The sequence below is a fragment of the Epinephelus moara genome, chromosome 13 (genome assembly GCF_006386435.1).
Source record: "Epinephelus moara isolate mb chromosome 13, YSFRI_EMoa_1.0, whole genome shotgun sequence".
In the NCBI taxonomy this organism is placed as follows: Eukaryota; Metazoa; Chordata; class Actinopteri; order Perciformes; family Serranidae; genus Epinephelus; species Epinephelus moara.
In genome coordinates this window covers 22,821,531-22,843,602 of record NC_065518.1, presented here as the reverse complement: position 1 = coordinate 22,843,602, position 22,072 = coordinate 22,821,531, and the positions used below count along the sequence as shown (strand labels likewise).

The 22,072-nt window shown below is 43.0% G+C and overlaps 1 protein-coding gene across 3 annotated transcripts in view; it reads right to left on the bottom strand.

Annotated features, from left to right (window-relative positions):
• The window catches only part of raraa (retinoic acid receptor, alpha a), a 173,923-nt gene that overhangs the window by 79,460 nt on the left and 72,391 nt on the right, over window positions 1-22,072 (bottom strand). For all 3 annotated transcript variants that reach the window (XM_050060885.1, XM_050060887.1, XM_050060886.1), the window contains one exon: window positions 12,030-12,860. In XM_050060885.1, the coding sequence (XP_049916842.1) occupies window positions 12,030-12,183 (154 nt within the window). In that variant the 5' untranslated portion in view covers window positions 12,184-12,860. The remainder of the gene's footprint in view (window positions 1-12,029; window positions 12,861-22,072) is intronic.

Here is a 22,072-nt window from a genome sequence, read left to right as displayed (position 1 = left end):
CTTGTGTGTAACAACAACACTGAAAAATCCCACGCAGTGTAATCCATCTCTGACACAATGCTGGGTTAAAGGCAGAGATTAATTAACACATAATCCATGCAGCCGCTCTCACACACTCCCCGTGTTGTGTGTCACACCACGACCACTTCAATTTGGTCAAATAGTTCAGATTATGACAGTGAGGGGGGTAATAAAAGACACAAAAATGGCTGCTGTAACTGCCACGTTCCTGGCACACGATTTAAGTGGCTGCTGCGACTGTGTGAGCGTGTGGACATCTGTTTGTTGCATGAGACAGACTAAATTAGGGGACTAATCAAGGCATAATGCACACCAGTTGTTTAGAAGGGCCATTTCAAATGGAGGGCAAAGCTGTGTCACTAATCACATCCTCTCTGTCCGCCTAGTGCAGGCCTACTTACAGGATGTCTCTGCGAAGAGGAGAAAGATTGGGACGCGGTGATAAAAGTCGCATATAAATGTGTGTGTGTGTGTGTGTGTGTGTGTGTTGGTGGCAGAATGACTGGGGAAGAATGAGAAAGGTTGAGGGAGCCAGCGCTCTGGTTAACTGCTGAACAGCTGTTTGTCCCTGATGGAAAAAAAAAAGAACAGAGTCGACAGAGTGAAAAATGAGATCAGAGAGATTAAAAGGATGAAAAATGAAAGAAAAATAGTGAAAACTAACGAAGAGTGAGAGAAAACACGCAGCCACACTTATGAAATTCAAGCACATCAGCGTGTCTAAGCATTGTGTGCTTTTAAGGCACAGTAGAGGTACTGAAAGATCTGATTTTTAAAAAAATAAAAAACAAACTATTACTCCACTGAACCAGAATTACCTGCAGACCTCATGTGATTTAAAGATTTACGCCCCACATCTGCGCTTCATGCAGCACATCCACACAGGAAACGCTATTCAGATGGAATTTATTTATGTAAGGGAGGTTCGCTGATTTTAATATTGCATGTGCTGATTAGTGATTTTAATCCAGTCTGGAGCGCATATGTCTGTGTTTCTTTTCCCTCTACACCAGTGATAATTAAAGTTTTTTGGCTCACCTCCTTCCATAGCTGAAGTCCAATCCAGGCAGTCAACCTTGTAGTGTATTTTCGTGCGTGAGTAAACACTTTTCCTGTTACTGAAGCACCGAATATCAGATCAGCGCACTGTTTGAGCTCAGTATTCACTCAAATTTACCTACTTGATCTTGCAATTACACTGAAAATGCTATCAAAACCCTCATTCAGGATTTCCACTGAAGCCTCAACAACTGATCACCAAGAAGAAGAAAAAAGTTGCGCAGATATTAACAATGACTTCTATGTTCACCAAAATTGAGGTAATTTGTTGACTGCAAAATAGCTTTTTTATTGAATAAGAAACATCTAGGACATTTTATTTGACTTGAGAGGGTTTTGTGTATTCTAGCATCATGAGGTGTCGGCACTCTAATACCCTTTTTCCACAAAATTAGTGCGTGTAAGAGGGTTATTAACGGCAGTAAAAGGCATTAAAAATAGGCAGTAGTCTTCTTTCTCATTGCCAGCAGACCAAAGCTGTGTACAGGGCTCTGCAGTAGAAAAGTTTGCCTTTTTTTGTTTGATTTTTTCATGGTGTATCACGTTCGACGTCAGGGACAGGCCTGGAAACAGGTTAGTAAATAGTAGAAAGCAGCAGGAGGCCAGTGAAAATGTTAAATATCTCTTATTTATTCAGTCTCTCTTTCAAACTTGGAGTTGATTGGACTTTGAACGATGTTCAAACACTGCTTGGATAGAGACGAGTATATTTTGTAGCGGCGCGTCATTGTATCGTGACGTAAAAGGGGCTAAAATTAGCACGTCCACCTGTGTCATATTTCCATCACTACCAATCACAGCTGGAGCCAATAAAATACCACAAATACTGCAGAGTGCAGCCAGGAGCAAATGCCCATTGTAACCTTTCCATTAAATACAAAAGCCAGATGCCAATAGTGTGAATGTTTTTTTTATCCAGTGACAAAGGGGCTTCAGAGTGCATACAGTTTGATATGGTACTCTACAGCCTTAACTAAGAAAGGAGCAAGAAGACTAGACTAAGTAAAAACGTACAATAACAAAGACTTGTCTTAGACAATAACTGAAAAGCAGTGAATCCACCTGACGGACTCAGAAGGTGGCCACAGCATTAAAGGAGGGTGCATACAAATCTCTGGAATGCTAATGATAATCATTGCATTGGTTAGCCTGTGGTACACTTAGCCTTATAATGTGCTAATGCCGTCACCGCTGCATTATCTTTCCACTCTGAGGGGACTATGTGCTAATGCTAGCAGACAGGCTTGAGGTTAAGTGTGGCCAGGGGCCCCTTAGAGAGGTGCCAAGAGAGAGCTGGTGGCCCCATAAGCTCTGGCCGAACAGAGCTCTCTTAGCCCCTTTGCGCAACACAGCTAGCCATTGTGCAAGGCTGAAAAAGCGCATTAGCCACTGAGAAAAGGGCTTTCCCTCTGAAACCCCCTTGGACAACAAGCAAAGCTCTGCTTGATAATTCAATCACTCTCCGAGCTGTGCAGGGCAGACCCGCACAACCTCTCAGAACCTTTCCTCAGCTCTCTCCTTCCCTTCCCATTCCTCCTTCGTCTCCTCCATTAGGTAACTGCCCTATATTTTACACATGCCGTCATTCCTACCGCCTATCAAAGGACAATAGAGGAATGATGCCTGTGAGAGAGTCATTGACATTTCAATGTATGCGGCAGTGTGAATTATGAGTGCATGCAATGGGTAGTGAAAAAGGGCATAAGAAGATAGAGATATATGCGTGTGTGTGCATGTGTGGGGAGGGGACGGGAGATAAAAGGAAGGAGAAGGGGGTCAGCGCAAGAGCGGGTTGAAGGAAAGGATAGGAAAGCCGTAGAGAAGGAGAGGAGAAAAAAGCGGGAGTTCTTATCGCTTTACCCTTGTCTTGACTTCCTTGCGGGGCCTTTGAAGAGAGCAGAAATAAAGATACTTGGGCTGGCACATCAGAGAGAGATTTAGATTATGCCAGTGTTTACCCAACTGAGTGCTGCATGGCTGCTGGCGACAGCCTGCTGGTTTTGAAGTTGTTATGGCCCAACTACAGCTTAAAGCGCTCACTGCTCAAAATATAACACCCATGCTGCAGAGAGGGGCTTTCTCTGTGTGTGTGTGTGCTCATATGTCGGTTTGTGTGTGTGTCTGTATGTATGTGTGCATGCATGTGCCAGTTATGTGTGAATGTTTATGAGAGATAGCATGTGTCCTTGTATTCATAATACAGTGTGTGATGCATTCTGCCTTCTCTGCGTACACAAGTGTGTGTGTGTTTGTGTGTAGCGCTCTGAAAATGGAGCCATCCATCGGATTATGGGTAGACAGCTCTTTGAAAAGGAGGGCCTGTATTTGCATAAGCGGCCATGGAAGGGAAAAACCTATAGAAAGAAAGACAGAATGAGAGAGCAAGAGAGAGAGGAAGACAGAAAGAGAGAGGGAAAGAACAAGAGAGAGAAGGGGGGGGGGGAGTGGACCACACTCGCCAAGCCACTCGGGGATAAATCCTGTGGCTAGGATCAAGTATTCTGGGCAGGGATTTGGCCCCAGGTCCCCTCAAACCAAATGGAAAATAACAGGCTGCGAGTAAATAGGTGGCAGGGTAATGATAGCTCTGTCAAGTCCTAAGGTGGAGAAAGGGAGGGTGGGAATAAAGGAGGATAATAGAGAATGAGAATGAGATGTGGGGAATGACGAGTGTTGGGAGGGGGATCAGGTATATGACGAAAGAGAGATGATTGTGACAAGGAAGAAAAGAGGACAAACAGATAGAGAGACTAGTGATGGAGGGACAGCAGAGAACAAGAGATGTGCAGAAGCCAAAAAAGAGGGGAGTGAGGAAGGATGGATATGGGAGAAGGCCAGAGGGCCAAAGGAGAGGGTAATAGGGTTTTCTTGTGGGAGCCCCTTTTGGCTAAGCTTGCTCGTGTTTTGGCACATGATGCTGGCACGGGACACGGGCGCTGCCAAAGCCAGCGTGCGTGTGTGCCTATGTGTGTGTGCCCGAGGCTCCCACTTCTGTCACATCTGCACAGACGGCCTGCATCTTTGTCCCTCTGTCCCTTTTCTGATGCTCTGTTTGTCCCTCTCGTCTTTTTGCATTCCCCTCTCAGCAGAGTTTCTTTGTTAGGCAATGTTCCCGCTGTCCTAATGAACAACGCCCAAATACTGACTTTGATCCACAATAAAATCACCAAGGAGGCCACTGCCAATCAGAAAATATCCAAACACAAGTGCACATGCAAAGGCACAAAAACGCAGTCAACCCATAGTGACACTGACTGATGCTGTCAGATCTGACGCCAGGAGCATATCACATTCTGTCATTACTGCAGACAGAATAGTCTAGTTTAGCCTGGTATAGCATATTAGCCTCGGCATTGTGCATTATTTTTTCAACAGCCTCACATGATGTAGTGTTAGCCTGCCTCAGCTCAATATCCTTATAAATTACACTCATAGTGGTTGTTTCCACATCTCACAATTTATGTCCAATGCCCATGAGTGCTCTTTATGCAGCAAGGAAGAAAGCAACTTAAATGCTTATTTGCTTAAATATTATTTACCAGTGTTAACAGGCTGCAGTTAAAGGAGCACTTCATCCACAAAAAGACCATTTGTGTATCAGTTACTCGCCCTGTGTTATGTTGAATTTGTGGAGAAAACTTGAAATCTTGCATGCCTCTATGGTGAACGAAGAATCCAAAAACAGAGGAAATTCTTGATCAGTTAAAGTCATAGGGGTCCACGTTAAACAACACCAAATCTAAATCAAAGCACGTGTTTACAAACTCTCACACAACTCATGCAGTGTAATCATGAAAAATTACTTCCCAAACATGTGCATTTTTGCTAAATCTTATTTACCAAAACACTTCCACATAAAAAATGTCACACATGGACGAGTAGCGCACATGGACAAGTAGCGCGCCTGGGCAAGCGCTTTCATTTGAACTCTGCGAATGCTTGCCTCGGTGCGCTACTCCTGTAAGGAAGCTTGTTTCTGGATTCTTTGTTCACCGTGCAGGCATGCGAGAAAATGTTTTCTTCTCAAATTCAAGAGTAATTAAAAAACAAACGCTAATTCTAACGTCAGTCAGTGTACAATGATACTCTACCATACCCACGATAACAACTATTTCAATAATAATTTCTCCAATTGTTCCTGTGTATCACTATCAGTATCACCAATAGACTCATCTTCATTATGCTTAATAATAATACTGTCAGAAAAAAGCTTGTGGTGAAAGGAAATACTTGTGTGTACAATAAGAGAATTACTGTCACTGAATAAAGTTAATTACGATGCATCAAACTTGTTGAAAAGCAAGTTATTTGTAATCCAATTCAATACAAAAGCTAAAACTCTTCAACTAACTGGTGATGTGCCAAAGCTCTCACAAATGACTTCTTTGAAAATGTAAGAATAGGACAGTCCTTGTGCTCATTTTTCAGCCTCCCAGCACTCTGCAGTTAATTAACAAGGTCGTTAAGCTGGGGTGAATGAGTGCTATGCTGCCATGCTAGATGTGTTTTACACGCCACGTTTAATAAGCCTGCATCCTTGCCACCTGAGTATCGGCACCCCTCAAATGACTTTCCAATAATGACAACCAGCTCCCCTGAGGTACTGTTTCTATGTGAGTGTGAGCCTGCGTGTGTGTGTGTGGCTTAATGGCAGGTACCTGGTCGCCTGATAGAAAAAGTACTCCAGTCGATACTTGCATCTTTGTGTCTCACCCACACACACTTTAGACTGCTGCCAAAAGAGAACACACCGCAAGTGTTCCTCACTGTCATTATGCTTATCCCTACCACACAAGCCGTGTGTGTGTGTGTATGTGTACGTGAGTGTGTGTTTTCGCCACCCATGGAGTGTACTGACGTGCCCTCTTGATTCCTGCAGACCACCGGGGCAGAGAGGAACCACCTGTCTGTCCAGAAACCAGCACACACACATACACACAACCTCACAAACACAAACTTTGCCCAACATTACCATATCCATATTTACCCATGGTCAGAGCATTCCGCCACGGGCTGCTTAACGGGATAGGTGACACACACACACACAAGCTTCCTTGAGGTCTGAAAATATCCTTTCATATTTCTCCTACTGGCCCAAAAGTACATTCATAAATGCCATAAATGCCCCCTAATAAGTCAAAAGAGATGGCGCTCGTGTGTGTTAGTCGTGCTAGGAAATGCTCCTGTACCAAGCAATTACTGTGGCTGCTGAAACAAGAGCGCTCTGTGGGGAAAAGCCAATTAGTCCACCGTGGCAGCAGGTAGCAAGCTGGCTCCATTCATTATGATCCCTCATAACACCGTGCTAATGTAATAGCACGGTGTTAGAGCTAGTGACAGACAGCGGAAGGCTTTAATGATAATAACGGGATCAATAGTTGGGATGTTATTGCCAGATAGTTCCATATTCATGCAGGCACAAAGAAAGGATTTAATCGAAAACACTAATGAAAGTCGTGTGCGTGTATGCGCGCGTGAAACGAGCACATTCTATTGGATGTGGATTTTTTTGGCTGCGTGCAATACAGCAGTGTGCACGTTTGTGGGCGCGCGAGCATGATCAATCCATAGCGATAATATTCAGTTAACTAATAAAGCTGCGGGCAATAAATTTAATATCAATATCTGCAACCGATCTGCTCTGGCGCGTAACCTAACCTGATGATTTTCAGATAATGTGATGTGAAGACATAAACCCAGGAGGTTAGAGCTGCAGAGACACGGAGAGAGAGTATGTGTTGCAGGCCTGGATTAACCCTTCTGCTCTGCTTGGTCCAAATAATTGGTCTGTTGTCGTTTCCTAAAGGAGGCGGAGGCAGAAGAGCTGGATAACTCTGAGGGTGAGTGTGCTCAGAGGAAAGAGACCAGAGAGAAAACACAGAGGAAAAAAGGAAAGGTCTTCTGATAGCAAATGAGTTCAACACTAAAACAAAATGGCCTCATGTCACCTGGTTTGGGGAGTAACAAAATACACATGAAATACAAGTGTGGGTAACTGTATTCCCTTGGTGGTATTCTGAATACAGTTACTGTCTTTATAAATAGATTACTTTATTTGTTTTTGTTTTATTGCTCTAACACCGTGTCCTAACTCTCACTGGATGAGATGTGAGTGATCAGTTTGATTACATCTCTGCTGGAGTGTCAGAGTTGGCTGCGAGCAACACAGCACTGCCGAGCTGAACTTTTGTTGGACACCCTGTTTCTATTCACTCCTGTCTCCTCCTTTAAAAACTCCACAATGGAGGAGGAACGGCTGATTCATGAAGTTAAAATGAAGTGTTGTAAAACTCTTCTTATTTCACCACAAAAAACAAAATCAGGTGGCAGCTGGCTGGAGGGAGATCTCTAGGGAGCTGAGTTTCTGGTAAATGACCATCGCCAATAACAACATAATCTGCTGGCTGTATTGTAGGCTACGTAATTTCCAGTAAATACCACAATATAACTTGAGTTTTCTGTTTAAAAAGGACAAACGTAGAGGAACAGCAAGTACTTGCCCATATCTCAACTGGTTATGTCTTGAGTCAAGCACTCAGCTGATAGGTATCCTACGTAGTTTTTTTAGTAGGGGTTAGGCAATGAACTTGGTACATTTAAAGGTATCGACCGAATTAGGTCAGTACAACTAAGCATCGCTCATGATAAACCCATTGGTGCCAAATGCCTGAGTGAGAAGGCCAGGTTTAGAAAGGAAGTGGAAGTGCCACAGAGTTCTAGGAAGCCTGGAAGACAGCCACGCTTCATAAGCTTCTCAGGAAACCAAAACCATCGCTGTAGCACCAATCTGTGTGACAGCTCTGGCATCTGGTCTATTCTCTTCTCTATATTGTTTTAATAATAGCCTGGTAACACACTGATAGACAAGGAGGAGCAGAATTGTGTTTTAGTCTACTACACCACCCCTGCAGCTTGTTCACAAATTACATTTTAGTTATTACAGAGAAAGTATCGTACCGAAAAAGGTACTGTTGGGTACCAGTACTGAATTTCAGGTACTGGACCCGGTACTAGTATTAGTTCCAAAGTTAATGGTACCCAACCCCGATATTTAATGGATTCAGAGTGGAGAGAGAGCGCCGCTTGCTTGCTGCAAGGTCATGTTGTAAAATTCATACGAGGCACGCAATCCTTTAAACAAATTTTATAAAGTGTGTGCAGTGCACCTGCCACATGACAATGGCATAGGACTTGCACAGCCAGGACACTGTTGTGTGTTACAGTACATGGAAATATAAGACCTGAACAAATAAGCTCAGCAAGATGATTTTAAAGCACTCTAAAAGCAATCCAGTTTGGACTGGGCTCATACAGAAGAACATTAATAAAAGTGCAACAAAGGCACATTGAAGATCTGAACATCTTTACAAAGTGTAGGTCAAAACTGTACGTTCAGACAACAACAATATCCACAAGGACACAAACACAGGGACAATTGCACATGCATACACACCCAAACAATCATGTGCATTTAGCTTTCACTGGCTGCCATGATGAAATCCAATGCTCAGCTCTGTTGCCTCCGATCTGACATTCTGTAAATTCCTCTCATTCAAGCTCCAAACAAACTGACTCTCTCTCCCCCTCTCCCACAGCACCCACTCTCCTCCTTTCTCTCTATCGTCACTGCTCGGCACCGAACGGGGCTGGTGAGGGCTTAGTGGTGTGTGTGTGTGTGTGTGTGTGTGTGTGTGTGTGCGTGTGTGTGTGTGCATGAGTGTGTGTGTGTGAAAAATTGAGAAAAGAAAAAAAAAAAGGAGTGTTTGAGCAGGAGGGAGGGAGAGAGAAATGATCTGCCAGAGAGGGGGATAGGACGAGGAGGAGGAGAAAGGAGTGAAGGTGGTGTGGTTTGTGTTAGTGTGTATGGAAGGAGACGCATGTGTTTTTGTTGCTGCGTGTGTGTGTGTGTGTGTGTGAGAGAGAGAGAGAGAGAGCATGTGTGAATTATGCCTGCAGTTATCTGCATGCAAGGAGGAGCAGGAGTGAGAGAAAGTGAGCCAGCATGAAGGGCAAAGATTGTGTTTATGTTTCTGTGTGTGTGTGTGTGTGTGTGTGTGTGTGCGTGTGTGTGTTCGTGCTCGTCAGGAAGCTGTGGTGTCCCTGGCTCTCCAGTGTTTACAGACAGGAAATGTTTGTCCAGGCAAAAGGGAAGGAACCTTGCAGCCCCGCATGGCAAACACTGGGAGAGTGGCCTGACACACACACACAGATATTCAGACACTCACACGCACACACACACTTGCAACAGAGTAAAAAGAGGAATCTGACGGGAGCTCCAGCATTTGTGAGTGAGGTGGGGTATCTGGTATTAGGGAAGTGGGAGTGACTGGGCTGGGCACTAACTGTTCTTCACTTCCCTCCGCGCTGACTGCCAACGCAAACTCCAGCAGATAGAAAGTCAATACGCTGACCCCCCCTGAACTTGTGAGAGCGAGGCTGCGTTGTGGCAGGCCTGTCCACACCAATACACACACAGCGACTGTATGTCTGCACCACCAACTGTATTCCTTTAGTTCATATTTCTGCAGCTGCCACAGCAGTTTAATTGATTATCTCGTTGTTCGTCGATGTTGCCCAGTCTGCTGTGAGATGCAGGGATTGTACGAGTATAATGTTTCACAGGATTTCAAAGCACCTTTAGGGTTCTAATTAGTAGGCAGTGATGGTGGTACATTTACATATATTATTCTACTTTATACTTCCACTCCTCTACATTTTAGAGGGCAATATCTTACTTTGTTGCAGATTAAGATTTTTACATACTGAACTCCTTTTTTCTTAAAATAAATGAAAAATCTGGTAGTGTGTTGAGAAAATTTCAACCCCTTTCCAATACTAATGAACATGTTTCAAGAATTTTAGTGTCACATTGAAATTCAGTGTGTGACTTGGTGAAAGCTGCCAATATGAGGTATCATTTGTCATTATTTTACTGCTTTTCAAGCTGCCACAGTCTGTCTTTCAAGATGCCAAAATTCACTTGAGTTGTATTGAAATGTTCTTATCAATTAAGCATATTTTTCAACAGTCACCTCACATGGAAGCTTTCTTCTAAAGCAATACGTATAATCATACTGCAAAACATGACGTATTGTTATAGATTAAACTATGCAACAGCATGAGGGAAATAATCTCCCGCCTGTTACAACATTTAAATAATGCTTAGAGGTTGAAGCATCGGTAATAGGGATGACAGTTTCGATTCATTTTGACTTTGTTAGCCTGAAATCCACTAACTGGTAACTAACCAGTTCATTTTTAAGAAAAAAAAAAGCAAAATCAAAACACATACGCAAGAGGCCTTTTTTTAGTGAGCTTTAGTGCCCCATTCCAACGTGCTATCCATTAAGAGGTGGTGAAATTTTAATGTTTTCTTATGTAAACGTCTTGCCTTTTATTTTATTTTCTGTTTGGTGACAGCCAGCCACTAGCCACTAGCCAGCTAGTTGCATAATTGTGCAGAAAACATAGTGCCCACTTCCCACACTCCAGTCTCCAATAGTTAGCTCATGCTAGCCTTGGCCGCTCCACACTGTGCACAGCCCACGCTGGGTGGGAGCTAGCTAGCAACGCCACTCATTTGTTGATTACCGCTGGTATCGCTGTCCCACCTGCAGAAACATAGTGCCCACACTCCGGTTTCCCCCCAGGTCACCCGGGTGAGTAATTGGCTTCAGTTTGAGCCGCAAAACCCCTTTAAGATCACTGACTAAGTTAGCACCACTAGCCATGCTGACTCTGCAGACAGTGCTTTCAGAGCTACCAACGACAACATAGTTACAAAATGCTAAAGGGGGTTTGCAGTTCAAAACTGAGCCTCTTGCTCACCGGGGCGACCGGAGGGTGGGCAAATTTTTTCCACAGCAATGCTGTTGGGTCAAGATGGTTATTAGCAGTGATTGCTAAATGAGCAGCTCTGCCAGCCAGCTCCCGCCAGGCCTGGGTGGTGCAAAGTGCAATAACTTAAGAGTAGTAAAGTTAACCTGCGTTACCAGTTGAAATAATTCCTGGTGGTTAAGATTAACAGTTAACCACTGACACCCCTAATCAGTCATATACAATTCTGAAAGCAGCCACGGTACGCAACAAGGCCTTTTAATACATGCACATATTTTGCTGATAATACTTATACACTTGTGCATCAGTAAAAAATTTCAATACAAGAACTACAATGCAATGTTTTTTATGGTGGTATTGTTATCTGAACAATTGTTCCACCACAGCTCAGGGTTAAACAGGTCCTTTTGTGTATAAATAAATACACTGCAGAACAGCTATTCTTTCCTTATGAAAAAGTACTTTTCACATAGTTCAACTTAAATAAGTAACTTTCCAAATCAGTTGTGAAGCTCCTGATGGATTGTATAAAGGAGTTGTAGCATGAATGTTGGCTGCGATGATAGTTTTTGTGAGATTTATTTTAAGAATGCTTGCCAAATTTGTGTTCCCCAAATAAACAATGCTCCATTCTAGCTGTCCTGCCTCACTTCCTTGTGATCTACACTGACAATTTCATGTGTGTGTGTCTGTGTGTGTGTGTGTGCGTGTGTGTGTGCGTGTGCGTGTGCTGATGTGTGTGGCCTCGGAAATTAAGGACAGCGCTGGAGGCGATGTGGGTGTGTGCGTGGCTGCCACTCTCTGTTTACCAACACACACATCTTTCAAACACAAATGATCTAAACAGGATGAAAGTGTCCTTTTACCGGCAGACTCAAAGACACAAGCATATGTATGCACATACACACACACAGTGGGGGAGCTATACAGGAAATTATGCGCCTCAGCCGCACAGGTAAATCCAGGACACACACACAAAGGAAAGTGAATCTTCCTGTTCCCACCTCCTGTCACTGAACAATCATCCTGCGCAATACCCAGAGCATGGCACAGTCCCACATCTGAAAGGTGAACCAGTTCAGAGCAAGCAAAAAAGGGTACAGTTTACTTACTGGCTGGTGAGGGGGTGCTGTAGCCACTGATGGGCAGTCCTGCCAGGGCTGGAGGCGACAGGCTCCCCAACATGTGGGGGAAGAAGTAGGAGTAGGTGGGCATGGGGAAGCCGTTGAGGTGGGGGCCCGGCAGCGGGTTGCCCTTCCCAGCCATGATGGCTCAGTCCACCTCCAGTCACAAACAGACCTCACTGAAAAACCACCTTAATGCAAACTAACAGAACCAACGAGGAGTCAGTGTAAATTCCTGGACTGGTTTAATCCCCCATAGGGACACTGCATGAGTAGATATTCCAAAAGACTGCCGGGCGAAGTTTGTCAAAAAAATCTCCTTATGGTTTGGAAACTTGAATGCTGGTGTCCATAAAATGGCCACCAAGACAAATAAATCCTGCTGGATTAGTGAATGTGTGTGTTGAGGGTTGAGTTACTAAGGAAACAAAGATAAAAAACAGACACGGGGTAGAAGTATAAAAGAGGACTGTAGAGCGTTTTATCCTTCCTTTCTCTGGTATTGTGAAAGAAGCTGAAAGGCCTTATTTGCGAGAGGCGTTGGGGAGACTGGAAACTAGCACGGCCATTCCTTATCTTCAAGATGAAGAGAGGCGAAAGAGACAGAAGGCAAGTTGAGTCAAGAACAGGTGACTTTGATGACTGCAGTCAGGAGTGGTGATAGTGGCGATAGGGGTGCTAGTGGTTATAATGCTTCCAAAGAAGTGTAGATTTACTATTCCCCTGCAGAGCGCTCCTGGGGAATGCGCAGATCACATGATGCCAAGACAAAGCTCTTCTCCTTGGATGGGCCTCCTCTTTGCAGTCAACAGCCTCCGCCTGGGATTTAAAAAAAAAAAAAAAAAAACAGAGAGAGAGAGAGAGATCATTAAGTGCTTCAATGACAAGGTAAAGAGATCGTTTCCCTTTGTACTTAAGTGCTTGAGCAAAACAGTTCTTTTCTTTTGACACTAATTAATGGTAATGTCTCATCAGAAATGTTACAAAAACACCCCCTCCGCCTTAATTATCTAATGGAGTGTTAAAACTGCGAAGAGAGCAGTGGGTGTGTGATGTCTCCTCGCAGCTTTGTGCGCTCACACACACGCTCATTAACAGTGACAGACTACAAATACTGTGGGAGACGAGCCAAAACATAAATGAAGAGAGCAGCACAAAAGAAAACTTTGCTAATTACACCAGTTGTCGATGCCAGAGGTGAGACTCAAGGCACCGGTCTGGGACCACTAGAGATTTCTGCCGCTCTTCCAAATTAAGAGCAAGACACGTATAAACAAACCTGTAACTATCGCAGAAAGCATGAGCACACACAAGGGCACTGACAACTTTGCATTTGGAGAACACAATTATCATAAAATGGTACACTGGCACCACAGTATATACAAGAGTAAGAGAGAAGCTCCTCTTCAAAACAGCCTGTCATAACATGAGTGTGACTTATTTTTTTATTGTAATGACCCCTTTATGAGTCAGTGGATGTAATGTGCAGCAGTAAAAGTAAAACCACTGTAACACACACACACGGACTGCACTAAAAAAAGCAGGAGGAATGTGTCTTTGCATGAACAGTGTTGCTCAGGAATGTGGCACTCTAGCATGAATCACGCCAGGACATCATGGATGAACTCCTGTAAAGAGAGAGGGTCAAGTCAGACATGTTTGTGTGCCTGTTCCCACTTGAATGGTGTACATAAAGCATCAGGGTATGACAGGTGAGAGGGGCGCACTGGTGCCAGCCATGTGACAAATTAAAGGAAAACCAGACACAAAGTGAATAGTAGTGAGATAGTGGCAAAGATTCAACAAGACTCTGAACTCTACTGGAGGGATGGACTCCAAAACATCTCTCTTTTGGTGTTTTAATGATGTGGTGGAAAGCACTGTCTAGCATACCAAAATCTCCCATAGGAGTTAGACTGGGTTGAGATCTTGTGACTGTGAGAGCTACGGATGTCCCGATTACTGGGTACTATAAGTGGATTAAATAATATTTTCTGTTCTGTTTAGTTCCTTTTGCTGCAGTGAGCTAATTTTGATTAGCTTTGCTACTGCTTATACTCATAACTACCTACATTTGCTTAAAAATGAGGGCATTTTATTGTGGAGGCAACGGTAAGACCATGTGTGTCACATGTAGTTGAACTCAGGGATGCACGATAATATCGGCATGTCATCAGTATCCGCCAATTAGCCAACATGCTTTTTCTTATTTTGCACAATAAATTAAAAGGCATTGTATTTCATGTCTCCATCTGCTGGTGGACCATCACAATAAAAGTATGCATGCATAATATAATGTTAATTCCACTACAGAGGAGACTTGATGATCATCTAAAATTAGGTGGGTAAAAAAAGTGGAGATATCGATATCGGCATATCATATATCGACCAAAAATCCAATATCATGCATCCCTAGTTAACATGATGGTGTATCTGCACTGAGGTGAGGATATGGTTAAATTTGAGGTTAATCTATTTTAACAATGCAGTCTCACAAGCTGTAATTAAAATCCGAACAAACCTTAAACCAGTGACGGTATATGAATGTTTCTACTTCTACCTAAAGATCCCCTCAACTCAAAAAGATTTTTTTTTTAATTTTCATGTCCTCTAAAATGTCTGATCTTGACTATACTGACTTGTGCAAAGTTTGTCACTAGAGAGGTGCTTTTACTATCCTATCTACCAAAAAAACCATCATGGCAGATATTATAGTACGTTTCACAAACACTAACGCCACTGCCAGTTAGCCTACAAGCTAACAATTAACTTAAACAATAAAAGATGCTAACTACACTTAACATTCTGGTACATCGGCAATTTTGGCGCACAGCAGACTCCTCATCTGAATCTGAGTCTGACTGAGGCTCAAACATGTATGGCTGATTCTTTCCTTTGTTTCTTCTTGGCTAACTCTAGCCATCTTGATGTGCTCTGCTCTTTCGTAGGCCAACCTAGCGCAAGCAGTGGTTTTGGGCAGAGTTGACCACATCCAGAATTTCTCAGCGAAGGAGAAAGAGTGGTTGTTTTCCCAGCCCATTTTCAGGTCTTTTCTTTACTTTTTATGTGGGAAAACCATGTTAAACAACATATTTATCATAGTAGAGTAGTTTAACATACTTTTAAAAATGTCTGGAGGGGGGCTTTAAAAATATTCAAAAGCTATATGGCTCCCTGCATGGAAACATCTGAATTTGTCAATTTAATGTCTTATTTATTCAGGTTTTCCCTTGAATATGGCATCTGTCATCTGCATGGGCTCAGAAACAGTATCGCTGTAAAATCAGTTTCCACCAGCATTCTCACTGGACTACAAACTGTACTTCACAAACAACCCAGGACCTCCTGGTGGCTAGCTGTGCACTGGTGACGCAGCGCTACTTTAAATCCTCTTGCATCATGTCTCTCACGTCGATCTTTCCTGCCACTGTCCTCTGTGTGATGTCTTAAAACTAAGACATCTTCAAGAGTGTCTGTTTCTTTGAGTCTTTGTCTCTGCGGGAGCACTGCTCCACAATAACCGTCTTTGATTCCAGTATAACATTCTTTGGTGTGACTGTCAGAGAGCTGTTCTCAGTTGTTCCATAGGGGCTCACTGCCTGTGTCTGCATGTGTGTGTGACTGACTATATACCTGCATGTAGGGAAAATGAGTAATTACCTATGAGAACAAGTTACCAAACTGTTTGTCTGTGTGGGTGTGCGAAAGTGTGTAGTGCAGGCAGTTTATGTGGAGCCCTGATATGTTTGTTAATCAGACAGAGAGCTGATTTTACAGGCTTGGCCTTCTATTAGCTGCCTTATTTTTATTGATCGTTGCCATAGTGCTCCTGTCGCCCTGTCACGGTGAGCTGGTGTACATGGTGGTCAGGGGTTGAGGGCTGGACGGTGTGCTTGTATTAGGCCGAAAGCTTTAACAGCATTTTTTAAAGCCCAGGGGAGTTAGATATAGTTTTATTTGCCTTTAAAGCCCCCACCTCTCCTGAGTAGCCACCTATTAAACCAAAGAGAGTTAAGAGTTAAGGTAACATACTAGCAACGGCTGGTTCCATAATACAGAGTAACATACAACCATTACCATTATGAAATCCGGCCTTGATACACTCTACATTGCACATTGGTGTGGTCATGTAAAATGCATCAGCATTGTCAGAAATACACACTGAAGTGATCTAAAGCTATATATATTTTAATGCAAGAACCAGAGGCCACAGATGCTGAACTGGGTCTTTCAATGAGGAACTACAACTCACTGGGACACTAGGAGAACCCAGAGGCTGGAAATGGGCCACTTCCTTCACCATTATCGTTATAGCATCTAGTGTTGGGCACCGTAAGAGGCCGTTCTGAACGATAAGCGACATCAAACATCGCCGTGCACTTTGTTGTAGTGCACCTACAGCTAATTCTTTTTACTGATGCCGCGGTAAATAGACGTGGATATTGTTGTTTACTACAAAGGAAGTGGCTGCAGCATAGCTGAGCTTTTGCTATATTTTACACTGGATAGGAACAGACTGATAGGACCCGAAGGCACTCAAAGTTTCTTCTCACAAAACTTCAGACTCAAACTTAAAATCTGAGAAACATCCTTCAACTGTAAGGTAGAATATCAGGGTTGTTTAAAGACATTGGGTTTTATGAAAAGGCCTCTGGACAGTGAGCTGCTGACACTGGAGGACATTCCTAAAATAAGGCATCAAGTCCAGGTAAACAAATCATATCGCATCCCATTAACGTGTGGCTAAACTGATGACATGAGCCATCTAACATCAACTTCATCACTGGACTATTTTTTTTCCAATGACACACACAAAACACAAAAGTGCTGAAAATAACAATTCAAGTATTTTCAGGGTATACTTCAGTTAAAATGAAATGTTTACATCAGAGCAGTTAACGAGGCCCGCTGTCTGATGCATCTGATGCATGTAAAGAACATCAGCTGAAGCGTTTCAAACACATTACACAATCAGTGGTCCTTTTTGCACTTATCCATGCATACACAAAAACAGACGCACCCACTCAAAAGCCACAACAGAGTGCGGACAGAAGCAGAACATAACTGAGCACCTGTATAATCCCTCTGCCAGCGGTGAGGACAAAACACACACACACACAATCAGAGGCACGAAGATCAGACACACACCACTAAATGAGGAATTGAGACACAATCAAAGGCCCGTATAATCTGCTGTGAAAACTGCACACGCAACACCAGAGCTGGGTAAAGCTGCTGACATGCACTCCACATCCTCCTTCCTGTCAATGTACACAAACCAATCTCAGTGCTCACAAACAGCTGTGTACTATGATCCTGCATTGGATAGGGTGGGCTGAAATCTTTTCAGACAACTGCAAACACGCAAACATGTCAAACATACACACACACACACACACAGTATATGCGCATATAAACACAATAACCTCATTGTGCTCACATGCACTCTTTTAACTTGCTCTCCTTCACACACACATGCACACACACATTTTGGCGGGCGGGGTGCCTCCTGCTGTATGATGTATGTGTTCTATATGATACAGTTGACACACAAGGTCATTGATATGGAGAAGAAGAAAGGGGATCAGTTGTGTGCATACTGTTGTGCTTTTACTGGTCTTCATTACAGCAAATAGATGTGCTCAACTGCTGTCAAGGTCGACAAGACATGTCTCACACACACATGCATAAGTAACTGAAATTGATAAGATATAGGTGTATAACATGCACAACAAAGAGGAATGACGGCTCTCTGTATGCCAGTGTTACATATATTCATAAAAAATTAACTCACACACTTGCTTACTGCACTCACAGCGATACAACGGAGACATGAAGTACCCTCATCTAAAAAACAGGAATATCTAGCATAGATTGTGGTGATGTAATAGCGCAGCCTATAGAAGTGGGTAGGGACCCTGGGGCCTTGAATCGAGCCATTACTGTACATCTTTTCAAAAAGTTTCTAACAATTCCCCCGCAGACTCCATTTGTAAAGCCTTATCTGTCTCTTTTAACATTATATAGCTAGCCCATATCTGCCGCATTCATCTCTACATACTCAGGAGCGCACAGACAAGGTGCTGTATGGAGAGCAGCTCCCGGGGGAATGTATGTGATCACTTACAGTAGGAGGAAAACTAAACAATCTGGGTCACTTGGTCTCAGCACTGTGTTTGGCATGTAACAGGCAAGAGGAAAGGAGGGGTCAGAGGTCATGGGGCACGAGAGACTGTAATTGGTTGTGACAGCTAACGCAGCTAACGCTGAATTAATAATCGGAAAAAGCGGCAAATGGCAGCGCGGGGTCGGGGCGGACAGCGCAGCAAACAGAGCCACAGGGGATGGCAAATGCAATGCATGACATACAGAGACACTCTGGTGTGTACATAAATAGACAGGCGTGCACGTTTGAACATACACAAGGTTGAACGCACACACACAAAGTTCAGAAAGGTCACTGACAGACACTGGTTGTTGTCGAGGCTTGGAGAAAACAGCACAGGGGGATTCTTGAGATGATAACACACAAGTATGACCACCTGCACCTGCACGCACTCACAACAACACCTATAATCTATATCTCCCCTCCTGATGACCAATTATCCATGATGTGGGTGCTGCTGGTGTTACATATCTCTGTGTCAGGAGCAGCTGGTGGTCAGTGGCAGCAGCACCGCAGCTCAATGTGCCGCTAATGCTATGGAGTCCAGTGGGATTAGACACATGGTTGTGTTGCTGCTACACACAACATGATTACAGAGGATGGCTCCGTCTCGCATGTGTCTTTTAGCTACCAATGAGAGTAAATCGATGTCTTCCACTTCTCAGATGATACAGTCAATGCTCCTCCTAAGGAAATACTGTTGCTTTGTAACTTCATTATGCAATGTTAAAGAGACAGTTCACAGTTTTTCCTTTTACCTGTTGTGCTTTAGTTAGTCTGGCTTGTTTTGGTGTGAGCTTCTGAGTGGTGGAGATATCCGCCTTGTCTCTTTCCACAAATCATGACACAAACTATTGAACTGTATCACGGTGCAGAAGGAAGTGTGCATCTACTCATGGACAAGAAGCTTGTGCTTGTGACAGCATGAGATGTAAACATTAACAGCGTCTTCTTTGCTAAGCTGTAACATTAGCTAGCTCAGAGGTGCTAGGTGAGCTAGCAGTAGATGCACACTTCCTTCCGCATGATAATACAGTTGGCAGGTGTTGTTCAGTAGAAAGAAAATAGTTCCTACATGAAACCGCTCACAACAAGGTCTGTGGATTATCTTGAGTAACCAGGTCATGATTTCTGGAAGGAGACATTGCTGTTGAGTTTTTCAAATGTATTTGTATTTTTGGCACTTTGAGCACCAAAAGCTGAGTGCCATCTAATTCCATAAATTTCAAGAGAGGGCAGATATCTCAAAAGTTGATATCTCCAACACTCAGCGACTCACACTAAAATAATCTAGCAGAGCTGCAGTTAATGATTATTTCCATTATCCATTACTCTGCCAATTGTTTTCTCATTTAACTGATTAACCATTTTGTCAATAAAATGTCAGAAAGTCGTGAAACATGCCCCATGTAATTTCCCAGAGCCCAAGGTGACGTCCTTAAATTATATGTTTTATCCGACCAACAGTCCAAAAATCCAGAGCTTTTCAGTTTATCATTTGTGACAAAGAAACGCATCAAATTCTCACATTTAAGAAGCATGAAACCAGAAGATGTTTCTTTTTTGTCGAAAAAATTACTAAAATGATCATCTGATTATCAAAATAGTTGCCAATTAGTTCGTGTTAATCAACAAATCAAATAATCGTTGCATGTCTATAGTCCTGATTGATGAATAGCACTACAGGTAAGAGGAGAAGAACGAATTTCTGATCTTGGTGTAAACTGTCGCTTTAAGTGTAAACACTGAGCTGATCATTATGCGTCGCTCAGAGATATGTAGCTCAGCTTACAACATCCCGAGGTAACAAATATTGAAGAACAGTAAACACAGCATCAAGTCAATTGCTATCATGTTGTTATATGATACCTGCTACTTTATTAATGTTGCTCCTTTCCCGTAGGCATGTCATTTGAATATCACCAATGTGCTGCACCTGCTGTTTCAAATGACAGACATGCTGCTTCAAATTTACTTACCCTTGTAATTGTCTTTGGCATTTCCACCATGATGACATATATTTCACCATGTACGGTCGAGATACAGATGACTTAGAGGTTCTCTATAATGGCCTCAACATAAAAACCCACACAGATTTGTACAAAAGCCTCTCCACAGGGAAGGCTACAGGCTGCAAGCTCAGAGTGGATGACAGTCTTTAACAGCGCAGAGTGGGCTCAGACTCCAGCCTGTATGGCTTTGCAGCGTTACACATAATGGAAGTCGTTCAGGCACAATGCATTGAAATTTTTATGAGGACAGCAGTGTGGGTGGATGTAAACGTCAGAAGTCAGATGTGACATTGCGGCAGTGAATGTGCATATGTGCACGCATGAGTGTGTACATACTGCGCATTTAAAAGCGTGTGTGTGTATGTGCAGTGATGTGCATGTGCAAGACAAACACATGTGTGTATATCAACAAGTGTCTGAGCGTATGGGTGTTGAGTGCGGTCACGCATGCAGCCTGTATGTGTGTGAGTGTGTGTGTGGGTGTACTTATTAATGTGTGCCCAAGCCATGTCCTGAATCCCATTTGCATGTCATCTTATTGCCCTGGGGAGTCTCTTACAGTACGCCGCATTTACTGTACATTACCAGCTCGGATGGGTTTTGCATAAAGAGTAGACCACATCTGCGGCAGTGACGGAGGGGGCGGGGGATGGAAGTAGAGAGGGTCACTTTGACACGTCACTAACACAGGACTTCAGCTGATAGATGTGAATTATTTAGGTCAGAAAAGGTAACTCGAGGCTAGTGCCTGGGAGTCGGAGAATGCTGCTGACAGTTTGTACTGCCATACCTTGGATTACCCAGTTACTAAAAGATCGTGCAGATTTAGGAAAACAGGTTAGTTGGAGGAATTATCAAAACTGCTCAGCTAAAGTAACCTAAGACATCCAATCCAAAAGACAGTAAAGAAGCTAATCAACAGTATTCCTTAGTTACCCAGTAAATGAGTAATTTAAGGAATTTTCATTGTTAAAATCAATTTTTTTCCCCCTCATTTCACCAGATTAAGAAGTGCCGTCCTGACGTAGTAGCGAACAAAGAGCTGTGACACACCAAGCCAACCGTCGGCCGTCGGGCCGTCAGTAGGTCTGTCACCCTAGTTTTTGCACTATGTTCCGCATCGTTGGCACTACTCACTACTCACTACTGAATTCACTCTGATTGGCAATTCAGCTCAGTGCAGGAGAAGAGAAATGGAAGTGAGGAAAGTAAATAAATGGCTTAAGTGAAGAGCGTGTGAGCTCAAAACAAACTTGTTATATCAGGTACAATTAACTGATTTTAGCCATTGAGCTCTTTAGCAGAAACATTTTGTAATTGTTTGTTTTACTGTTCGCTCGTGCACGGTAAATATTCTTTGTTCTTTCAACACCAGGTTGTGTGGTTCATGTGCTAACAGGCTAACATGTGTCTTGAATGCTGTTAATATTCCTGTTTCCTTTTTGAATTACACATTTAGACAACCTCTGCCTGCTGCTGCGGAGAGTTATTTCCTCTCACGCAGGCGCAGATAATACTTGCTAGTTGGCCGTTGGCTGTAGTCTTTGTGGTGTGTTCAGGTGCACATTTTTGGGCTGAGACACAGGTGACATAAGGTGATGTCTTCGTCACCATATACACTGTTTCCTACAAAAACTGATGAAAAAACTGAAGTGCAGTCACTGTTCAAAACTAATCTCCAGTATCTAAATGAACTAAAATAGCTGCTGTAATTCACTTTATCTCTCCACCATTAGGATGCAACAGAGTATGTATGCTGGATTATTATTATATTATATATATATATATATATATATATATATATATATATATATATATATATATATATATATATATATATATATATATTATTA